Genomic DNA, 21,393 nt, shown 5'->3' on the forward strand with positions numbered 1-21,393 from the left:
CCGAGGGTTTAAACCGCGGGCGCCCAAAAAAAAGTTTTTTCCCATTTTTTTATTTTTTTTTTTAAAAAAAAAAAAAAAAAAAAAAAAAAAAAATCGAAAACCATGCAACATTTTTACTTCAACTTCACATATAAGCACCAACTTGACCTTCCTAGAAGATCCATGTAAAATCTATTGAAATGTGTGAGATTCAAACGGATATTTCTGCAAGTTATTCATTTCACCATTGAGATTGTGATGCTTTGGGAGCGTTTCATGTCAATCTGCAGCTTTTACCCCCTTTAGCAGACATAAACGAATGGATGTAAAGATACATAAATAAATCATGGACAGGACATTTTTAATTGACTAAAGCGTCAATTAGCGATACACATTTATTGACATTTACAGTAGCAGCTTCATATTGTGTCACACTGGAATAAATACAAAGGTGAAATTCATAAGATTTTGCAGAATAATGCCACATCAGTAACTTGGACATTTAGATGACCTGACGCACTGCACTTCCCGTTTCAGGATCACACAGGTATGTTCTCAATAGCTGCCTTTTAAAACATTTTCCCTGACAAAACGTACTGGTCCCACTATATTAATCATTACACCTGCACAGCAATCAGCTCCAACATTTCAACACAAAATGTTCACATATTCAGGACACAGTAAACATGCTTAATAGTGCAATATTTCTAATTCATAAGTTTTACAAGATTCAAGAAAGAACAAAAAACAAACCCACTTAATTCGAGCACAGCTCGCATCCATTCGTAACTTGAACTGATCTAATGAGTCCAACATGAAGTTCTAGAGGTTTTTCTCTAGAAACAGTGCAGACAGGTAACTCATGTTTTCTCTGTCACATCTTTCTCAGCATTAATTGTGCCGTTAAGCCCTCTCCCTCGTTATGTGCCGGCCAGCACGCGCCGGGCTGCAGATTAGGTGGGCTTTTCTCCCAACTGTGTCAAAGGTCGAAGACTCGCTTTGACATGACCCGCTGCGCCTGAGCAGCCCCGTGGTGCATGCGATAACGCTGCCCTGCCTGTTCTCCCCACCTCACACAGCCCGAGTAAAGGGCAGCCTGGGCGGCAGCGGGGACAGCTCACGTTCACCCATCGGGATCACAAGAGGAGTTCATCGTTCAACAAACTGCAGGTTGATGGCATTTTCAGGAACGAGGAGCGTCCGAGTCATCGGCTTCACAGAATTACCCTCAGGGTCTGGCTTCACCTCAAACTCCATCAGGATCTGACAAGAGCAGGGACACAACACAGCAACTCGAAATTAATACACAAATAAGCATATAAGCAAGTCCTGGGCCGTTATGGGAAATCCCTCGGCCACATAATCCATTTATAAGGAATGAGATTTGCTTAATTACTTTAATCCTCTAATTGTAATTTGTGCTCTTATTCGTTTTGCCTAAACGTTGAGTTAACAGCTGGTGAACGTCATTAGAAATATTAACGTCGTCAGAGACAACTCTCAGAAATGAACTCGGTAGAAAATAGCTGACAAGGTACTAATATAAAACTCTAAAATAATATTGCAACACCAGCTGTTTCTGGAGCCACGACATTGAATAAAGGACTGAGGGAATACGAACCATTTTCCTGATTTGGTTCTCGATTCCCGATCTTTAATGTTGTACTTTTGGAACCAAAATCCCTGACTTCTGTTTTGTCTGCCTCTCACTCACTGATACGACAGAAAACCTGACTCGATGACAGTACTGGACTATATGGCTATGAGACGACGGTGAAATAAAGATGCCTGTGTTCCCACATGGAAATAGTCAGAAAGATTGTTATTTATGTGAGCGAGAGAGAATGTGAAGGCGCTAATTAAATGTTGCCCAAGAATGGAGCCTTGAGGTACTCCACGTGTCATTTTTGTTTGCTTAGATATACAAGTGACCCAAAGTCTTTCAAGCAAGAGTTGACCTAGTTCAGCGTTTCAAGAGAAAATCTTTTCTCTGGAGCAGAAATAAGCTTAGCTAAAAGTGCAAAGTAGGTTTTAAAGTCTTAATACAACATAAATTCAACTTCAAAATGAAGTGAGACACCTTTAAGGCATCCAAATAACTTAATAGTTCCTGATTAAGTGACTGAACAGCTGTTTTTATCATGAAAAAATAAAAAAATCAGATAAAGCTTTTTCTTAGAGGCACCAACATTTAGCTGGTGGCTTTAAGGGAAAGGCACCAGCTAGCTAATTCTTAACCAATTCTGCTAGCAAGCAGAATTAGCTAGCTTGCTGATTCTGCTAGCAAGCAGAATTGGCTAGCTTGATGATTCTGCTTCCTAGCAGAATCAGCAATTGTGTCATTATTAGGCAGCTAAAGAGCCAGATGGACATTTATTTTCTCTCAGATATAAATGTAGATAAGATTTTAGTTCAAGTCTATCAAAACAAAATTGTAAGATTTAATATGTTAGCTGGTAGCAGCTTTAAAAGCAGAGTTACGATGCTCATATACTTCAATGCAGCATATCAGCAAAGTTTATCTGTTCCCACAAAATAGGTCAATGGTGAAACCAAACCATTACATCATATTATACAGTTGTTACATTCAGTTAAACCTGCCGTTATGTAGGAATTCATCTATTAATGTCACATAGTTTCAGCCTTGTGCTGTAGTCCCCATAATGCACATTTCCCTTTAGATTCTTCATAAGGTACAGAACTCAGTTCTTGAACCAGAGCAATAACCGATTGGTGAAGATATGCTTTGCAAGTGAAGACTTTTCAGCAGGTCAAAGGGTCATATCAAGTCACCTTGGTATGAAAAACAAAGGATTAAGTTAGGCTAACTTACTCGAGATAGAGCGAGGTACAGCTCCAGCTCCGCAATACGGCGACCTATGCAGCTGCGTTTTCCCACACCAAAGGGAACTGAGGCGTAGGGGTGATGAGCCTCGTCTTTGTTAAACCAGCGATAGGGATGGAAATCATCTGGATTCTGAAACACAGCCGGGTCCCGGGATGTGGCAAATTGGCACAAAGTGATCAAGGTCTGTAGGAGAAGAAGCTCTAGTCAGATGTATAGAGAGACCATTATAGATTTTGCAAATTGATTTTTCCCGACATTCATCTGCCAGCATGTGGATATATGAACCGTTATTAACAGAAATTACATCAAGATTCAGAAGAAGATCATTCAGAGCATGACTAAAGCAATGCTAGGCTACATAACCTCCCAAAGCAACTGTAGCCACTGTTTTTTGTTTGGCACAAGTAAATCTTTTTATCCCCGACATGAACATCTTCGGTTCACAAGTTCAAAAGAATCAGAGTCCAGAAGCAGCAAAACAGATGAGGGAAAAGTCCCGTAATAACTGCTTTCATGCTGTTATTGTTTTTTTTAGAACAGAAACCCAAATTGGGAATGTGAAAAGTGGGTTTCCACTGAGTGGAACGGCCCGGCTCGGTGCGGTTCCACTGTATTATTTTGTCTGTTTCCACTGTAAAAACGGCCCATACAATCGACCCGTAATGCACCATTTCTGGGCTTCCTTCAGTTTCAGGTCCATAAGACAATTGTACGGGTAGCGTCAATCCATTTATTGGAGGACAGAAAAAAGTCACTGCATAATAATGCATTATGATTATTGTTGGACTAATATGACATCATATTGGGCATTTGGGCTTAACCCCGTCTGCTCAGCGAGAGTCCAACTGGTGGTGGAAATACTGTCTTGACCATAAAATTTTACAACAGTGGAATCAAAGAGTTAGTTATTACTTTTTAAAAATCCCTGGATTTCCAGTGAAAGCTGTACATTTAAAGAAAAATCTACACTTTCAAAGTAAGTTTTTCCTGTAAGCCCCCCCCCCCCAACAACTTCCAAATGGATATTTTTTGTTAGGGGACAGAACCTGAAGCTACATCAGGATGAGCAAGTCCAGTCCTATGCTGCATGTTTTATGTCTTATAACCCTGCATAAACACACTTGATTTCAATGAATGGATCCCAAAAAACTTGGGGCGAAGCTTCATCTAAGACATGCAGGTCATTAGTCCATAAGGAGTGAGACTGTCCACCTTTGATCTCGACTAGAGGTCTCATAACCCAACCCTTGAGGTTTAGATGTGCGTCTGCTTCAACATGCTGAATAGTCTGTCCATTATCAAGACTTTGTAAAGGTTGTGTTAGATCAGGAATGCGTCAAAAAGTTTCAGGACTCTGGATCTCGTGAACTAAAGTTGATCTAGATGGCGATCCAGTTTGTTTGACAACTAGAAGTATTTTCACATGTTGCTTTGACTCACATTTTTAGGAATGAGGTAGCCTCCCACCTCGATGTCCTTCTCTGAAATGACCCGCGCATTGGCAGGAATAACTGGATACAGCCTGGAAAAACAAACAAACAAAAACGTCAGAGTGAAACATGTGAACTGCAGATAAATCAGTATAACCGAGTTATACCTGAGCGCTTCCTTGACTGTGGCCTTCATGAGGGGCATACGGGCCACGTCTGTGTTGTCCGGTATCCTTCGACCCTCCAGTACGGTCAACACCTCCTCCCTGAGTGCATCTTGGATCTCTGGGTGACGGGAGAGCTCGTACAGAGTCCAGGACATGGTGCTGGAGATCTGAGGCGAAAACCCAACAGGACTGCTTTAACCTACTTATGGACTCTGAGTCAAGTAAAATCTGCCAGGAGAAAAAAAAACCCTGTCTTACCGTGTCGACTCCAGCCAGAAGCAGCTCTGTGACATTGCTGTAGATGGTCTTCATCGGCAGCCCCATCTGTGAGAGGAAGTAGGTGAGATAACGGCCCTCGATTTTCTCCCCCTTGGCGATCTTGTTGGCTTCAGCCGTCAAACGCTGGTCGATGTGACCTTTGGCTGTAAAAGAATCAAAGGCCAATAAGGTAAGGATGTTGCAGATCTACTCAAGTCTTGATGGTAAGTCATATGAAGTTATCCTGAGAACACGCTTGACATTCAGGGCAGATGAGCTCGCAGTGCGTGAGGGTTAAAGACTTTAATCTGTCGATTCTCGATCAAGGCTGATTATTGTACACATGTTTGATGCCTCAGCTTCTCATAAGTCCTCTGCAAGTCTTGAGCGACCAATAAGAGTTCGGGAGAAAAGCACATACAGCACGCTGTATGTATTTATTCACTTATGTTTACATGTTGCCCTTCAAGCTGGAGCTTCTCTAGATCCTTCTTTAAAATACCCTCAAGAATCAGTTCAAGCCTCTTAGCGTGCCGATCGTTTTAAGGAAATATTTAAGATGCGTTGTTGACGTTTGAGGCGCCGTTTGCTTCGCCTACCAAATTCAAACATGTAGTCCCAGCAGTCGCAGAAGGTTTTCCAGGGTTTGGGATACAGCTGGTGCAGCCAGCTGGGCATGGCCATGGTGAGGAGAGTCATCACAAACATGGTGTTGATGGACTCGATGAAGCGCTCCGTTTCCTCAGGAATGACCGGGTCCAGGCATCCGATTCTGGACTCAAACAGCACAGAGGAGATACCTGAGAGGAAAAAAAAAAGAGAAGACGATAGAGGAGATGAAGAAAATAATTAACTCCATAACTTTTTCTAGGTCTCGTAGGAAATATTAAAATTTTAATGCCGTGCGAGGAGGCGAAAGGCCGTTTTGGTTATGTTGGTTTTCATGGGTTTGCTTCTCGGACGACGCGGGGCCTTACCCTCGAGGCCGAAGCGGTAGAACTCGCTGGTGATGTCAGTAACGAGGCCTTGGGAGGACCGGCGAAAGCGGAGTTTGGAAATCAGGTCGCTGACAACGCTATTCAGGGTGTCGTCGTAAACTTCCACAGCCTTCGGTCGCAGCATGTGCTTCCCCAAGAGACTTCTCACTTCCTGCCACTCCTCCCCCTCACTGTGGACATAAACAGTGATGTTAGTAACAACAAATGGACTAAATCCAAGTCAACATGTGGGTCAATTAGCATGGAGCCATTGTGCCATCCATTGAATATCTTCTCTTTGGAACATTTTCACATTTCTGACCCAAATACAGCCGATTTTAATGATTGCTGAGATTTAATATCACTAACTGTTGAACCATGTGACATTTTTAGACTGGCCACCTATGTCTGAACAGCTTATTTTTTCACTATCTGGCTGCACTTTTCTTGTAGCTAGTCACTGAACTGGAATCATTGGCGTTTATGGAGGCAGCAACACTTACGCCGTCAAAAGTCCAAAGTTGTGTCCTCTCAGCTTCCTGTAGTCCTTCCAGGATGAAAGGTTCGATCGCATCGGGTGCTGGCCCTCCTGCCTCAGGACCTGCTCTATGAGGGCCGGATCCGCTACGTGAACCGTCAGGATGGGGCCGAAGCTCGCCTTCCACACGGGCCCGTAGCGCTGCACTCCTTCCAGCTGGGAAAGAGACAGAGAGGCTTAGAAAAACCCTGCAGGCTACGAAATAACTGGCTTTATCTCTTCATCCGCTCTCTTTTGATTTGCAGTCTCTGTTAGATTAAAGCAGAGCAGAAAATGGGATGCCTGGAGGGCTTTGGTGGGGAAAAAAATTGGGCTAAAGCGAAATAGTTTGCATTAAAAATGCATGGCGTCTCAGGCATAATTCTGAATGAACAGATGGGGGTTGAAATATTGAGCTCGCACACACAAATACTGAAACATAATCTGAATATATTATGACATTACAGGAAAAAAACAAATTTCTCTGCTCTGAATAAAATACTCTTAAGCATCCAGGGCTGCGACTAAAGGGGGATCAGAGGAGCCAGTGGCACCTTCTATACATTTGTTCAGCCCCCGTGCACAAACAGTCCAATATGCAAAGGTGTTTTTATGACTAAACAATATAATCAATTCAGCAGCCGAGTCGGGTCACTTTTTCAGCATTTTCTGGACACTCTCCTGGGAGACTGAGTTGGTCAACAACCTTTTATTTCTTACTTTGTCATGAAAACTGACTGCAAACTAAATCAGAACTCGTGCAGCGTGACAAAATTATGAAGACAAAGTTTTGGTCAGTGGATAAAAACAAGGTAATAAAAAAATATTGTGTGTTTCCACACAATATTTTGTGACAGAACCATCTCTCTCACCAGCAGGAAGTAAATGATAGTTTGAATTCATCCCTGTATTTGTTGGCTCACTTCCAGTTGAGTTTAAAGATGTGAGCTGTAAAATGCCTTTACTTCCTGTAAGATGCCTTTAGAGTCATTATATTCCTTCCTCACTGATGGCTGAGATGGAGGCTTGTCAAACTACTGTAAGGTCATGGGGGGGATACAAGCACTAAACCCATCAAACAATGACTTCCTAAAGGATGAAGTTTTGTTTGCAGTGCAGTTGTTTGCAGCACTTGGAAAATGAGATGGACTATGCAATAAAACGTCCGGTAAGAAACGGAGAAAATGACAAAGTGTGCCAATCCAGTCTGACAGAGTTTGTGACATTCCTGGAACCATTTAGAAAGATTTTCTTTTCACAATTTCTCTTGTGCAACATCACTATTGTTTTGCCTGTGGGTACCACAGACTGTGAGAGGAGTTTCCCCCCCCCAAAAAAAATAAAATCACCTGCTTTCATTTAAGCTCTAGCCAACGTAAGCATAGCAAAGCAGCGTGCCAAAGCAACAGGAATGGATGAATATTTGTGGGATGAAACTGTTTAGCTGAACAGAAAGAAAGCCAGGGCTGAAATTTGTCATGTGCCTAAAATGTCTTTGATTTATTGGAAAATGATACATTAAAAAAACTTGAAGGCATTTTTGTGGATATTCTATTTGCTCCATTTACATATTAGTGAGCAAAGATACATGCTTTACCTCTTCTTTGACCCTCATGTGAAAATCTATAGGTCCACAGGTGAAGCCTGTAGTGTAGCACCAGGAACACCAGGACAACAAAAAGCACTAGGATGGCTAATCTGCTTCACGACTTCCAATTTGGTGTTAAATTAAAGGATAATTGTGCTGCTTTTATAAAGAAAAGTTTATTGCATTTTGTTATTTCAAGTTCAAACTCCAAAATACTGAAACTGGTCAGTGCCTATTTAAGTTATTCTACATCAGAGGATGCAAGGTCCGATCCTTAAAGAGCTGCTTCCAGATGCGTCCCTGTGCCAACACACCTGCATCAAATGGCTGAACTCCCTCAGCAGCAGCCATTAATCTGATTCAGGCTGTTGGAGAAGCACTCAGGTCTATGCTGAACAGAGATCCTTCAAAACACATTTTAAGATTCAAGAAATACATACACTGCAAGCAGATGACCAAGCTGCAGAGTCTTTAATAGTCTTATGTCAGGATTTAACTGTGTTTAATTTAAGAATGAATGTAAAAAGAATTTGCCGTTTTGATTCAATAGAGATTCGTCTCCATCACTGTTTCTGACCTTCACGCCTGAATAAAATGACAATTAACTAATATTTCAATCATTAAAATGCAGAATATAAACCCAGAGTCTGTTGGGAAGGATTGGGGGTGCAGAAGGAGGGACTCGCCCAGGGCACCATTAAAGCAAGCACCGCCACTGACTAAAATGTGCTGCCAGAAAAAACAAACAAACAAAAAAACAAACAAACAAACAAACAAAAAAACCTCCAGGGATAATCAGTGAGCTGAAGATGGGTCCCCCCTCGGAGCGCCCAACCCTTCCAGCCTCACCTCCTTACCTGTAACTCATGCAGACGGGACAGACCCCCCCTGGCAAACAGGTCCCAGGCGAAGCTGGCGGCCGTCGGTCCGGGCATGTCGTCCAGGGTCCTCACCGCCTGCCGGGCGCTCCCCAGCGGAGGCGCTGCTGCGCTCTCGGCCCACCTCTCCATCCACTTGACTAGGGGGAAGGCGTTGCGGACGGACACTCGAAGCGCTTGCTGCACCATCCTCCTCACAAAGGTCATGGAGCGCTGGTGTCTGTTCGCGGAACCCAAGGGTGTCGGTGCTCATTTTGTTTTCCCGGCTGCAGGCTGTATTTATAATGCACAAAGTGCTTCTGGAATCCAGTCAGAGAAAGATGTAAATTTTCTTCTTATAGACCAATCATGGGTGCGAAGACTGGTCTGGTCCTGCCCCGCCTGGATGGGGACTGCTGCTGGGGGAAGGAGGTGTGTCCAATCACAGGGCTTAAGTCAGACCAGCCCAGAAACGGCACACGTGGATAACCTGGATAAATAATGCATGACTTCTGTAATCGCTCAGGCTTATCTCAACCCTTGGGAGGCACTTTGTTCTCCAATATTCCTAAAAATTGACACTTTTCTGGCGACCCAGCCTCCTTCCAAGGCCATTGTTAGGTCAAACTGTCTTAACATGGAAATCAGGTGGATTTTTCTCCAAACTGTTAATTGGATAAACATGCATTCTGCAAACCCCAGTGTCCACAACAACAGAGATGAAATAGGTTGCTCTACCATCTGCAGCTGGTTTTGCTTGATGAACTAACCTGCAACCTGCTGTGGCGCTGAATCACCGAGATTCCTGGTGAGGGAGAAATTCTTGACCTGAATTCGTTTGCACTGGAATTCGTCCAAAGTGCACACAGAGTGAGGTGATGGTGAAGTAACTGCCCCCGGGGCCCTGTAGTCAGAATCTGCCCTGACATTTGATTCACCAGAAATCTTAGATCACCCGGTTTCAGAGAAACGCAGTGCGCTGACTGTCAGATTCGAGAGTGATAAAGTCACGCAGAACGTGACGAGAGCTTGAGAGCGTGGAGGCGACATCTGCACCCGGCATGGGATGACGGCTGCAACTTGGCACCAGTCCATATAGGATAGATGAAGTCAAATTCCTCACATCCCTTCACTTCTGCTAGTCTTTATTATCCTCCAGCTGGTAAAATTCTTGTGTAATTCCCACCCGAATCTGAAAAATGTTATTTATTTATTTTGCTTGTCTCTGCTCAGTTTACTGATTGAGCTGTTATCTACCTGACTGGATGCCGAAAGATAAAGTCAACTGTAATTTGTATGTAAACACAAAATCCAGCAGGAAAGTGGGCAGGAGATTAAATACTTAGAGATGCACTTCCTTGCTATTGAGTTACCTTAGAATCCAATAACATAAAATAATAATAAAAGGTATTAATTTTTACTGCAGGATTTTGGTTAAGTAGAAGAACTGAAGTTTGAAAGTGAGAGCAGTAGTAAGCAGTGGGAATTTAAAAACAAGCTTCACGAACTAAACTTCCAAGAAATTCTTTTTCATCAGGGTCATTTCTGTCCAGTTGAACAGTGAGAGCATCCGGCCGCATGCAGTTCACTCGCTGTTATCTGAGCTGATGACTCTCAAGCCGTGCCGGATACTAATGTGGATGTCGAGGCTAAAACAAGTGGTAATGAGGATAATTATAGTCTTTAGAACTTGAACTGCAGGACATCTGTTTCTATTGCTTACTGAAGCTTTTCATTTGATTGATCTCTGTTCTGCTAGTACCTCTGCAGTCGTGAGGCGACAGACAGATCCAGTACATTGTACCGTTGAGGTTCTGTGCTCTAAATGTTAACTTGCTCTATGTTGTAATTAACTAAACTCACTCTGACTGTGTTTCAGTGGCGTGATGGAACTGGGTGACTGGACATCATGGGTCTGTCTGCATTAATGCACCAGTCATACTTATCACTGATCCATTGTCCTTCTTAACAAATAAGTTTAGATAAAACAGCCAAACATTAAAAATCTGACTTTGGTGTTTTGGTTCAACAGGGATCAGCAAAACTTTGATTATTTCTCAAGCCGATGTGTTTAAAAGCTCTTTTGAAACTGAAGTTGAACCACAGAAACTCTTCCACGGAGACCATTTTTGCCTGGTCTATCTTTACATGTTGTTGAGCCGTGAACTCTGACCTTAACTGAGGCAAGTGACATCTGCAGATGCAGTCCTGATTGTTTTTAAATCTTCTAGATGAATGAAGATCATCGATGAGCTCTTGGAGTAATTTTAGTAGGCTGACCACTGCTGGGAAAGTTTCCTGCTGCTCTGTGTTCTCTCTATTTGTGGACGATGGCTCTCACTGTGGATGCCAAAGACTCAGAGCAGGGCCTTGTTTGCTGCATTTTGTTCCTCATTTGGACATCCCTCCTTTAAATTAACAGCTTGAACTGCTATTACATCTGATTACAGACAGAGTACGCTAAGATTAAATTTACTGAAATCTACTCTGATGCCAGGGCATTGAAATAAGACTTTTTTTTTTTTTTCATTCGAAGCACCAAGGAGGACTGACGCATTTTCAGAAACCATTCAAAAGATTGCTTATGCATATTTACCAGTGGATGCACATAATCCTTAGTATATGGGTGACTGGGTGAGCACAAGAGCAGCTGGAGATCCTCGGCTTAAGTCCCATGCAGCACTGAGATGTTGTGTCAGCTGGCCCATCATAAGCTTGCTGTTTGGTGCCATAAATCCATATTACTAAAAGAGGTTTATGTTGTCGCACTGCTTTGATGTTTTTTTTTTTTCTTTTTTTGTGGAATCACTTTGAGATGTAAAATTTATGACAGAATAATCCTGCTCTGAGCTACCTGTCCCCCCAGTGCTTGGCTTTAGCTATAGTGACGGGCAAAATATGCTGCAGTCGTTAAGGATGTACATGTAAATGAGCTGCATGAAGCAGGAAGAAGCACATTTTAAAGCTTTAAGGCTCAGTGGAAGAGGCCAGTTTAAAAAATCGTGGAGTTCTTCTTAAATAACGACTTGCAGAGACTGTAATCTGCTCATGTGGACCTTTGTCCTGTGAAGTTTGAACTCCACCATGAATGGACAGGGTGATTGAAAGAGTCGACGAGTTTTTTTTTTGTTGTTGTTGTTTTTTGCTGTATAGTGAACGTGAGGAAACGCAACGTTGGCAGTGTCTGCTTTTTATCCTGATATACTCAATGTTTTACAATATGACCTAAAAATGCAGAAAGATTTCGCTGCCCTGTGAATCACTGAACTGATAGTTAGTTGTATAACCACTGTTTCTGAGAAACGCTTCACATCTGTGCATGGAGTCAATTATCTCCTGGTACCTGTGAGCAGGTTTTCCAGTCCAGAACAATTGGAACCGATTCCACATTTCCTCTAATCTTCTTGGTTTTGCCTGAGAAACGGCCTATTTGATGTTATCCCCGCAAATTTTCTCTGTTGCATTAATGTCTGGGCTTGCCTATAAAGTTGATCTTGTCGGTCTGGAACCAATAGTTGCTTACTGGTGTGTTAAGGGTTGTTATTTTGTTGGAAAAACAACTTTCGAGAGCATCTCCTCTGCGATAAAACTCAACACAACCTCTTCGACTGTTTAGATGGATTTAAACTGATCCACGATCTCTTGCATGCAATAAAGAGGCCCAACATCTTAGCATAAAAAGGATTCCAATACCATGATGTCTGAGCCACCATGCATCACAGTGTGCTGTGGTGTTTGAGCGCTTTTGGACAAACTGTCAATGTTGTTTTTTTTCCCAGTTCATAAAAATGTTGCACCAGTTTTCTACTGGTCAGGAAACCTGTTGTTTAGTAAAATGCAACCTCTTCAACAGCTTTCCTTTTCTCACACAGGCATCCTCTAGCTAACTTTAAACTTTCTGAACCATTGGACACCAGCTGAGTCTTTGCCACTTACTTCCATTCAAAATAGTCGTTTCCGCTGTCAGGGGCGGATCTACTGGGGTGGCATGGGGTGGCAGTTGCCACCCCAAACGAGAGCCTTGCCACTCCTGTTGCCACCCTAGCTAGCGACAATGAATTCAATAAATAGTTATGGCAAATCGGACATTAAGCGCATAAAACTATTTTTTCCGACAACATTGAATGCAACACAATGTAACCTGACACCTACTGCTGAGTAGCGGGAAGTGCGAGAGAAGGACAGAGCGCGAGGCAGCAGCATTGATGGATATATACATTACTGGAGTGGACACTACATAATTTATCTTAAGTCACACATGCGCCATTGCTGTCCACTGAGTCAGGAATATCGGTGGTCAGGAAAATACTACAATCACGCAAAGAATCAGAACAACCATGCAATGTTTAGCAGTTAATTAAACCATAGATAATGGTAATAAGGGCTTCAGATTTGGTGAGGAAAACTTTTTAATTTAAAGAAAACATTGAACAAGTGAGCAGTGGGTCAGTTATACTAGCCTAACTGTTGCTGGCCTGGTATTGACTTTGATAACATTAACATGTGCTGTGCAGTTCGGTGTGTTTTGGTTCTGTTAGCACTAAAACTGGTCAACCCGCCCACCAAGTCATCAGTAGAACAGCTGTTTAAATCAGCTAATCAACCACCACGGTGATCAGGCGAAAGCTTATTAATAATCACAATATTTTGTCAGACAACATAATGTAACAGACTGGACCTTAAGATTTACACACATGGGTTACAGCAATTTGATGATGAGATTATAGGCGGTGGTATTGATGCAGAATTGCATGCAGCTTCTACAGCTATACTGAATGATGGCTGCAGAAGTGACTCCCTACATGTCTGACCTCAATGTTTGAAGTCCTTGACCTTGAAACACGTGAATCTGCCTAATCTTTTATGCAAGCTGCTGCGGAGTTGTGGGGGATAAGTGTGCAACGTGTGCCAGAAATCACACCTGCAGCGATACATTATGTGTAGAAGACGTGAGACGAAAATGCGTGAGACTTTCGCATTGATAACTGCACATGCACAACTATCTCAGAGAATAGGAGATAAATGGTGACCTCTGAAGCAGATAATCTGCTTTTCAGAACAAGATCTTTGAGTGTTTGACTGGTTCTGGTCTTACACAACTCAAACCGCAAACAAATCGAACCTGAGAGTATTGTCCCGGAGGTCTAAAACTGCCTGACTCATTAAGGTGCACAACCAGGTGGAGATAAAGAGTTCAAGTTGACCAACTATTAGTAAAAACAACTCCCCCATTAAGACATAGAGGCAGCTTTCCTTCCAATAATGGACAAAAAGTGTCCTGCTAAGGCTTTCCTTCGTTGTTGTAACAGTAAGCTTTACTCTGACACCCATAAAAAACATTATACAGACCAAGAAAGACCAGATCAAGGAGAAATATGTGGAAAGATTTAAAAGTGTTTTCCTGGTCCATATTGTCATTTCATAGCACAGTCAAGTAACTATGTTACTGCCAAAAATGAATCGAAAGACATGTGACTCTGTAAATTAAAGCCTTGAAATTGGGTCTGTGTCTCTTTAAAAACTCGTACTTTTTCTGAAACGCCACTTCCAAGAAGTCAACATGGCTCCTCTACATTTTTAGCAGCACTGCACTGAGATGTAGCTTCTATAACGAGTCCAGACGATGCTCAGTTCCACCGGCTGTTTGCTAATTGCTGCTGGCTAGTCTGAAGGAGCGGAGTGGGGGAATAATAGAGGGAGGGCTGCTCTGCAAGGCGGAAGCTCGAAAATGTGAAAACTGCAGCTCTGAGAAGGAACTGCGTCTTGAAGGCGTAGCTGTAGGTGGGTAAATCTGTAGACAGAGCAATAATTTCTTTGCACATTTCTCAAAGTACTGTGAGGGAAACAGCATGGAAGAAGGTTCCCTCGTCAACTCAGACCAGAACCGAGCTTTTGCCATACATGGAAAATGCTGAATGAGGAGAAAAGCTGACACTGCACATCACCCTGAACACACCACACCAATGATTAAAATGCCGTTAGACAGAGAAAATGTCTAATAATGAATGGAGCTAAAAACAGGACAACTCTGGAAAAATAAACAGAGGCTGCAAAAGACTTGTCCATCAGCAAATGACCCAAAATGAATGGTTTTGATCAAAGCATATCCATTTGTTAGAACGGCCCAGTCAAAGCTCAGACCTACTTTCAATTGAGGATCTGTAGCAAGGCCTATAATTCCTGGTTCACAGATGGTCTCTATCCAAAGTAATTGAGACTGAGCTGTTTTACAATGAATCACTGGCGAAAGCTTCATTCTCTGTCAAGCTGTTAGACGTAGACCCTAAAAGACCTTCAGCTGATTCAGGCAGGCTGAATTCAAACACACTACTTTGTGTTGGTCTGTCACATAAAATCCAAATAACACACACTGAACTTTGTGGTTGCAGCTTAGGAAAATGTGCAAAAGTTTAGTTTTTTTTTCTTTCTTTCTCTACGGCAGTGAAAGTAACAAGAAACAGTTTGTAGGCACATAAAAACGCGAATAAATCTGATATTTTAATTCACCTGCAAATAAAATGGCATCTTTAGTACTGATTCTAAGAAACATGAATACTCTCCCATAATGGCTTCATTGTGCTAGAGAGCATTGATGCAGTCGTGTTGTAGGACATGCTTCAGGGTTACGGCAGAGGTATTTCCCCCATGCTGCATTGGCGGCGAGCCCAGGGTGGAAAATGAGGTGAGGGGGGGTCTGCTTTACTCTCAGACTAGTGTGTTAAAGTTCATGTCTGCATGCCTGAGTGTCGAGAGAAGAGTGTCTTTGTACACACAGAGGTGTGTGTTTGTGCTCCCAGGTGCACATGAATGTCCACTTGTCTCTTTTTTCTCACTCTGCAGGTTCGTCCTGACGGGGGTGGGGAGGGTTTGCAGGGTCTCCCCTTGCACCTCCTCTGCAGAGTTTGGGTTGCACTGAGACAAACGTGCATTCGATCAGTGGTTTTAATTTTCTTTTTTTAGTTAATTTATGTGTCTCTTAACAGTCCCGTTACAGAACGAAATGTTTTACAACATCACAGATGGTGACATATCTTGATTAAGCTTCTCACACCTGCACAGGTCTGCCTTTGCCTATAGGAGGGTTGCTGCTTTCAGTGAACAACAAACACGTTGGAATGACGAAGACCTCCGGAGGGGCCTGGTTTCTTCCTCTTGTGTCTCTCCTCCGGACACCAGAGCTACCAACATCACTCTGATGTCAACCCTGGTGTGCCAATGTCAGATGATGGCAGAACCTTATTTTGGAAAGTTTAGGATGGAGGGAGAATAGGAGAAACCAGACGAAGAACCACGTTTAGGACTGGATTTATAATGATTCGCTTCACTTCCTCTGACATGGTGGACAGGTGGCATGGAGCGCTCATTTGGTTTCTTAATTCAAGGCACTGATTCTGATTGGTTGGAGTCAGAAAATCACCTCGACTCACCTTCAGATGAACCTGCTGACAATCTCAACTCAAGGCTGGACATGAACAGTTTTTAGGTTCATGAGTGTCTCAAATGTCAATATATTAAATCTGTCAGACATTGTTTAGATTACATTTGTTTGTTTTTTGCAGGTTGAATTAACACCATCTTCCACATTTATAAAGGTTATATAATAAATTTCTACATCATTGCATTACAAAAAAAAAAGACATAGCAATGCCAGTTATGGTAAGCTGTTTGTGTTTTATTTGTGTCCTAAAAAGAGACGGGGTGAAATTCTCCTGTTGACGTTGGTTTCCCAAAGTCATGTGCAACAATCTGTAATATGGGCTCGTTTGTCATTGTGTTTTGAGTGATTCCTGTCTCATTTCTTAAAAAACTTTACATTTAAATCTATCAAGGGTATGAATAATTTTGGACAGGAAGTAGCTGTAAGAAAGTAGCTACTCGCCTTTTTTCTTTAAAGCCTGATCAATAACTGAAAATGTTGCAAGTGAAGGTGATCTCATGATGTCTCATTTACTTTAAAGTCCAGACTAAGGCATTTATAAACGTTCGCATTAGACACTAACTTGACTCCTCCTGCTTGTTGCATTGACGTCTCTGCAGGATTTGTCAGCCACACCGCCCAGGCGACGGTGATGCATTAGTTCACTTCTCTAGTTTTATTTTAAAAATTACAGTTTAATTGTATTCACATGGTTTCCGCAGCTGTTTTTATGCATTACGGCTGATTTTACTGATCTAGCAAAGAAATTTTCAAATGTTATAATGACACTGACATCATAACAGCGACTGTATTGGCTGCTGCAGCTCCTGCTGCTGTTACCTGATCACATGAGGTCAAATCGGGGCTGAAACATCAAATTTTAGTTTATTTAAAGCAAGCCACACTGAAAGATGTTTCTAGCCAAATTATCAACGAGTCGTACCAAAACAGAGAGTAAATGAGCTAAAGTTAACTCCTTTGTCTGTGTAAAATACCTGAAGCTCAACCAGACTAGATGGAAAGTGTTTGTGGACATTAATTTTAAAAGTTTGAACAAATTCTCAACTAGATTTATGTCAAGGCCCAATTTAATAAATGATCCTGCTGTGTTAGTTTCCTAAATCTTACTCGTTTTTATTCAAGGAGGAAAAACTTCCGCAGGACTTCAGTGTAAAAAGATACAAAACAAATTTTTGTTTTTCTACAGTTTGCAACATGTTCTTACAGGAGCAATCAGGCCTAAGTTTTCCTCAACAACAAACAAACTACGAAGAGGCTTTTTAAACTATAAACCGACTTTTAAAGAAAATTCATCAAGTCAACACAGATGGTATATAAAACCTTTACACCAATTTAAGGCATGAATTCACTTATTAAATTTCTAATTAAGCAAAATAAGACTTAACAGCAAAACAAATATTTTAATAAATATAAACTACATTAACTTGGCTCGCACACGTTTTTTGATCCAACTCTAAACCATTTTATTTTATTTTATTTTATTGTTTAGGGTGATTCCCCCAGTTTAAAGTCTTTTGTGGACTCAAACATTTATTTATCCAGAATTAGCTCCGTCCATCTGACCGTCAGCTCCAAACACCTTCACTGTCTCCGCTGAAGAACGGCATCTCCACAGCATGATGCCTCCACTGCCGTGTTTCACTGTGGGAGTGGTGTGTTCAATGTGAAGAAGTGGATTGTTCGGGGGTTTTTTTCTCCAAAGTATTGCGCAGCACGATGGCAGAAAAGTTAAATTGGTTAAAACAGTCAAATTTGTGAACCGCATATAACCTTTCCATCCTCTTTGTGCTCTATAAGCACGTTATTCACTATTTTGTATTGTTTTATTTTTAAAAATTCCAGCATAATATACTTCTTCCCAACATTTGTGCTTTTTGCAAATTATTTTTGCTCTTTTACGTGCGTACGGTTGAAACCAGTTAGATGAACTGAGTTGAATTGACCATTTGCCAAACGGCCAGCAGTGTTTTGAGAGCACATATGATACGAAGACGTGGTAATGAAGAGCGAGGGACAAGAAACAGCAATGACATTTCTAAATAAAGACTTTTACTAGTACATATGTGGTAATTCATGAAGACTGTGCAGTTAAAAATAAATAACACTTTCATGTACTGGATGTAAAATAGGTGTTTAGGGTGTGGAAATAGGCATCTGTTGGGTTAAGAGCACATCTGGGCAGCAGATGTGTCTGACATAAGAGGAGTTGTTCATTTGGGTCCTATATGACGTACTGCAGCGAGTGCACACGTGCTGCGGGTAATGATCCGTCTTCACGCTTGAGCTTGACGTGAGACACAAACCCGCTAAGGCTGGGAGTGATCACAAAGAAAATGATTGTTTTTTCCTTTCAATTAAATCTGTAAATACCAGAGACAAAGACATCCAGACAGAAGATGTGGATGAACTTGAAGGGTCCTCTCCATCTTCGCCAAGCTGCACAGGAAGAGCAGATCCTTGACCTCTGTGTTGTCTGTGGTTGAAAAAATGTATTAATCTGTGTTTTTCTCATACTTACTTATTTATTTGTTTGTATGTTGTACTTTTGAACCCCTGACATCTCATTTTAGGTATGAAGCAACACATATCTAATTTTAGCTGTTGGCCTGTTCTCCTCGTTAGTCCAGACGCGTTTGTTCTGGCTGGTTGTAACAAAACCACAGCTCACAATGGAGGAAAACAAGATGTTCCGCTAAGCTAGAACATAATTAAAACATTTGATCACACAAATATTAAGAAACTCACATTTTAGTGTAAGCCAGTGGTGTCCAAAGTCGATCCTCAAAGGCTGGTATGGCTGGAGGTTTTAGTTTGTTCTCTGGTTCAACATACCTGAATCAAATAATGGCTCATTAGCAGGCCTCTGCAGAGATTTGACACGCTGAGGAGGCTTAGATAAATTTAATTTATTGGTTTATTTAAAACAGAGAATCACACAGCTGCTGAACGTATGGATGACTAAAAACAGAAATTATTTCACATCTGGACTTTCTGAGTCATCAGAAAGTCACAAAAGGTATAAAACAACATTTAAAAAACACATAAGAAGACATTTAGGGCCAAACACTTTGTTTTTGTCACAATAAAAATGCCTAAATAAAGATTTTACCAGCACGCAGCTGTCTAGACATGACTGGTGACCCCTTGGCCATGTGTTTCAGTGATCATGCATGCTGTCAGCACTGAGGTCATGCCCAGCAGGTATAAACATTCACTGCCCACAGCTGCTTCTTCCTATAGGGGCAGCAGCAACGTTTACCATGAACATCTGAGAGCAGGAGCCACTTTCTGCCCTGACGTGTGTCGGCTGGACACAGCTGGACACGGACTGAGTTAAACCGTGTAGCTAGAAAACATAAAAACATCGTAAAAACATCTTGAAAACGTGGCTCTACATGGCTAGGTGACGTAGAGCTGAAAAGATTTGACTTTTGTATTAGTTTGAAGATTAAACAAGGTACTATATTATGTTATTATATAATTCACAGATGTGGATAAAATTGGTTAGCAACCCTGAAAAAGATGTGTAAAAACTCTCTAAATAAATTGATCTTTTGGTTCGGTACTGTAGCTCGCGCTGAGCGTTTCAGAAAACTCAGACCTTTAAAGTTCGCACATTTCTCAAATACCCAACGATACATTTAAAACTAACGCAGCTGAAGTATCATTTATTTTGTTTTTTTTGTTGGTTTTTGAACTTCTCTGCTTCCCAGATGTATTAAAATGGCAATTACTTCCAAACAATAAAATTAAAACAATTAATATTTATGTATGCTCAGTCACACTCAGATAAAACAACAAAACACAGCATTTTTTTAATTTGTGAAACCGCCAACAGATCAATAGGAACGACTAATATTGCCTGAACTGAGCAGGATGCTCTCAGATTTATCACCGGCTGATCATGAAATGGTCCAGATGATTTCCTGCTCTGAATGGCCAGAGATCAAAATTTGAGCTGTGTCATAAACTCACGGCTCATTCGCAGAGAGTTGTGCTAAATGTCAATATATATGAACATTTATTAAATGACACAAAGGGAAACCTAGTCACGAAATATGAAAATCAATCAATCAAATTTATTTGTGTAGCACATTTCGGCAACAAGGCATTTCAAGGTGCTTTACATAATAAAAAAAACAGAAATACAAAGTCATTGAACACAGACAACAATTGAAATGTTACATTTTGCCGTTGTTACGCATTAAAATTTTGATTGATGTTTCAAAAGCAGCTCTGAGCAGCTGGTTTTTAGTCTACATTTAAAGGAACTCAATGTTTCGGTTGCTTTGTAGTTTTCTGGGAGTTTGTTCCAGATTTGTGGTGCATAGAAGCTGAATGCTGCTTCTCCTAATATGGTTCTGGTTCTGAGGATATAGAGCACCAGAACCAGAACTGGAACCAGAACCACAACCAGAACTAGAACCAGAACCAGAACTAGAACTAGAAGACCTGAGAGGTCTGGAAGGTTGATATAACAACAGCAGATCTGTATTGCGGTGCAAAGCCGTTCTCAGTGGTTTAAAAACTAGCAACAGTATTTTAAAGTCTGTTCTCTGAGCTATAAATTGATTATATCATATAGATCACATCTCATCCTGCATGAAGCGGTCAGCCAAAGCAAAAGCTTAGATGGGAAAGTGTCAGGACCAGATCTGACCACAGGGCCTTCAGAGGATCTGAGAAATGTAGCTCTATGCAGACAACGCTGCTGTTCAGGCAGCAGAGGAAGATCTGTTTTTATCTCGCTGGTAGGTTTGGATCCAATCGCTTCAGTCACCTGCTCGCTCTCAACTTCAGGCTTATTGACCATTTCTGCTTTATCTGGAAGTGTTTTTCCTCCCTCTGTCTGAAGAACATTGCTAACTGCAAGCTAGCAGCTGAGATTAGATATAATGTACTATCCCGCTCACAACCACGACTGTTTACATCCAGATAGACGACTTGCTCCTTTTCTTTGGCTGCTGTTTACGCTACCGCTCCAAACTCCAGCAACACCTACAGCCCCACCTGCAGCCCTCGCTTTGCAGCCCCACCCGCAGCCCCACCTGCAGCCCTCGCCTTGCAGCCCCACCTGTAGCCTCACCTGCAGCCCTCGCTTTGCAGCCCCACCCGCAGCCCCACCTGCAGCCCTGGCTTTGTAGCCTCACCTACAGCCCCACCTGCAGCCCCACCCGCAGCCCCACCTGCAGCCCTCGCCTTGTAGCCTCACCTGCAGCCCCACCTGCAGCCCTCGCCTTGCAGCCTCACCTGCAGCCCCACCTGCAGTCCTCGCTTTGCAGCCCCACCTGCAGCCCCACCCGTAGCCCTCGCCTTGCAGCCTCACCAGAAGCC

General features: G+C 42.0%; 1 protein-coding gene across 1 annotated transcript; it reads right to left on the reverse strand.

Moving 5' to 3' along the window:
- Positions 1–337: 337 nt before the first annotated feature.
- On the reverse strand, positions 338–9,374 carry cyp27b1 (cytochrome P450, family 27, subfamily B, polypeptide 1). Its single transcript, XM_015016528.1, has 9 exons — positions 8,622–9,374; positions 6,163–6,353; positions 5,660–5,850; positions 5,282–5,482; positions 4,683–4,846; positions 4,425–4,591; positions 4,268–4,349; positions 2,813–3,010; positions 338–1,242 (listed from the first exon to the last, which is right to left on the reverse strand). The coding sequence occupies exons 1-9, from the start codon at positions 8,847–8,849 to the stop codon at positions 1,129–1,131; spliced, it is 1,536 nt and encodes a 511-aa protein (XP_014872014.1). The 5' UTR covers positions 8,850–9,374; the 3' UTR covers positions 338–1,128.
- Positions 9,375–21,393: the final 12,019 nt, after the last annotated feature.

This window comes from Poecilia latipinna, unplaced genomic scaffold (genome assembly GCF_001443285.1).
Source record: "Poecilia latipinna isolate Pla-1442-1.1 unplaced genomic scaffold, P_latipinna-1.0 Scaffold2031, whole genome shotgun sequence".
Classification (NCBI taxonomy): Eukaryota; Metazoa; Chordata; class Actinopteri; order Cyprinodontiformes; family Poeciliidae; genus Poecilia; species Poecilia latipinna.

Bases quoted from the DNA above. Each gene is read 5' to 3' on its own strand.
- cyp27b1 (XM_015016528.1), bottom strand. From the start codon at position 8,849: ATGACCTTTGTGAGGAGGATGGTGCAGCAAGCGCTTCGAGTGTCCGTC. The intron at 4,592-4,682 runs GTAAGACAGGGT...TTTTCGCCTCAG, and splicing joins TTCTGGCTGGAGTCGACACG to ATCTCCAGCACCATGTCCTG. The intron at 3,011-4,267 runs GTGAGTCAAAGC...CTTCTCCTACAG, and splicing joins GCTACCTCATTCCTAAAAAT to ACCTTGATCACTTTGTGCCA.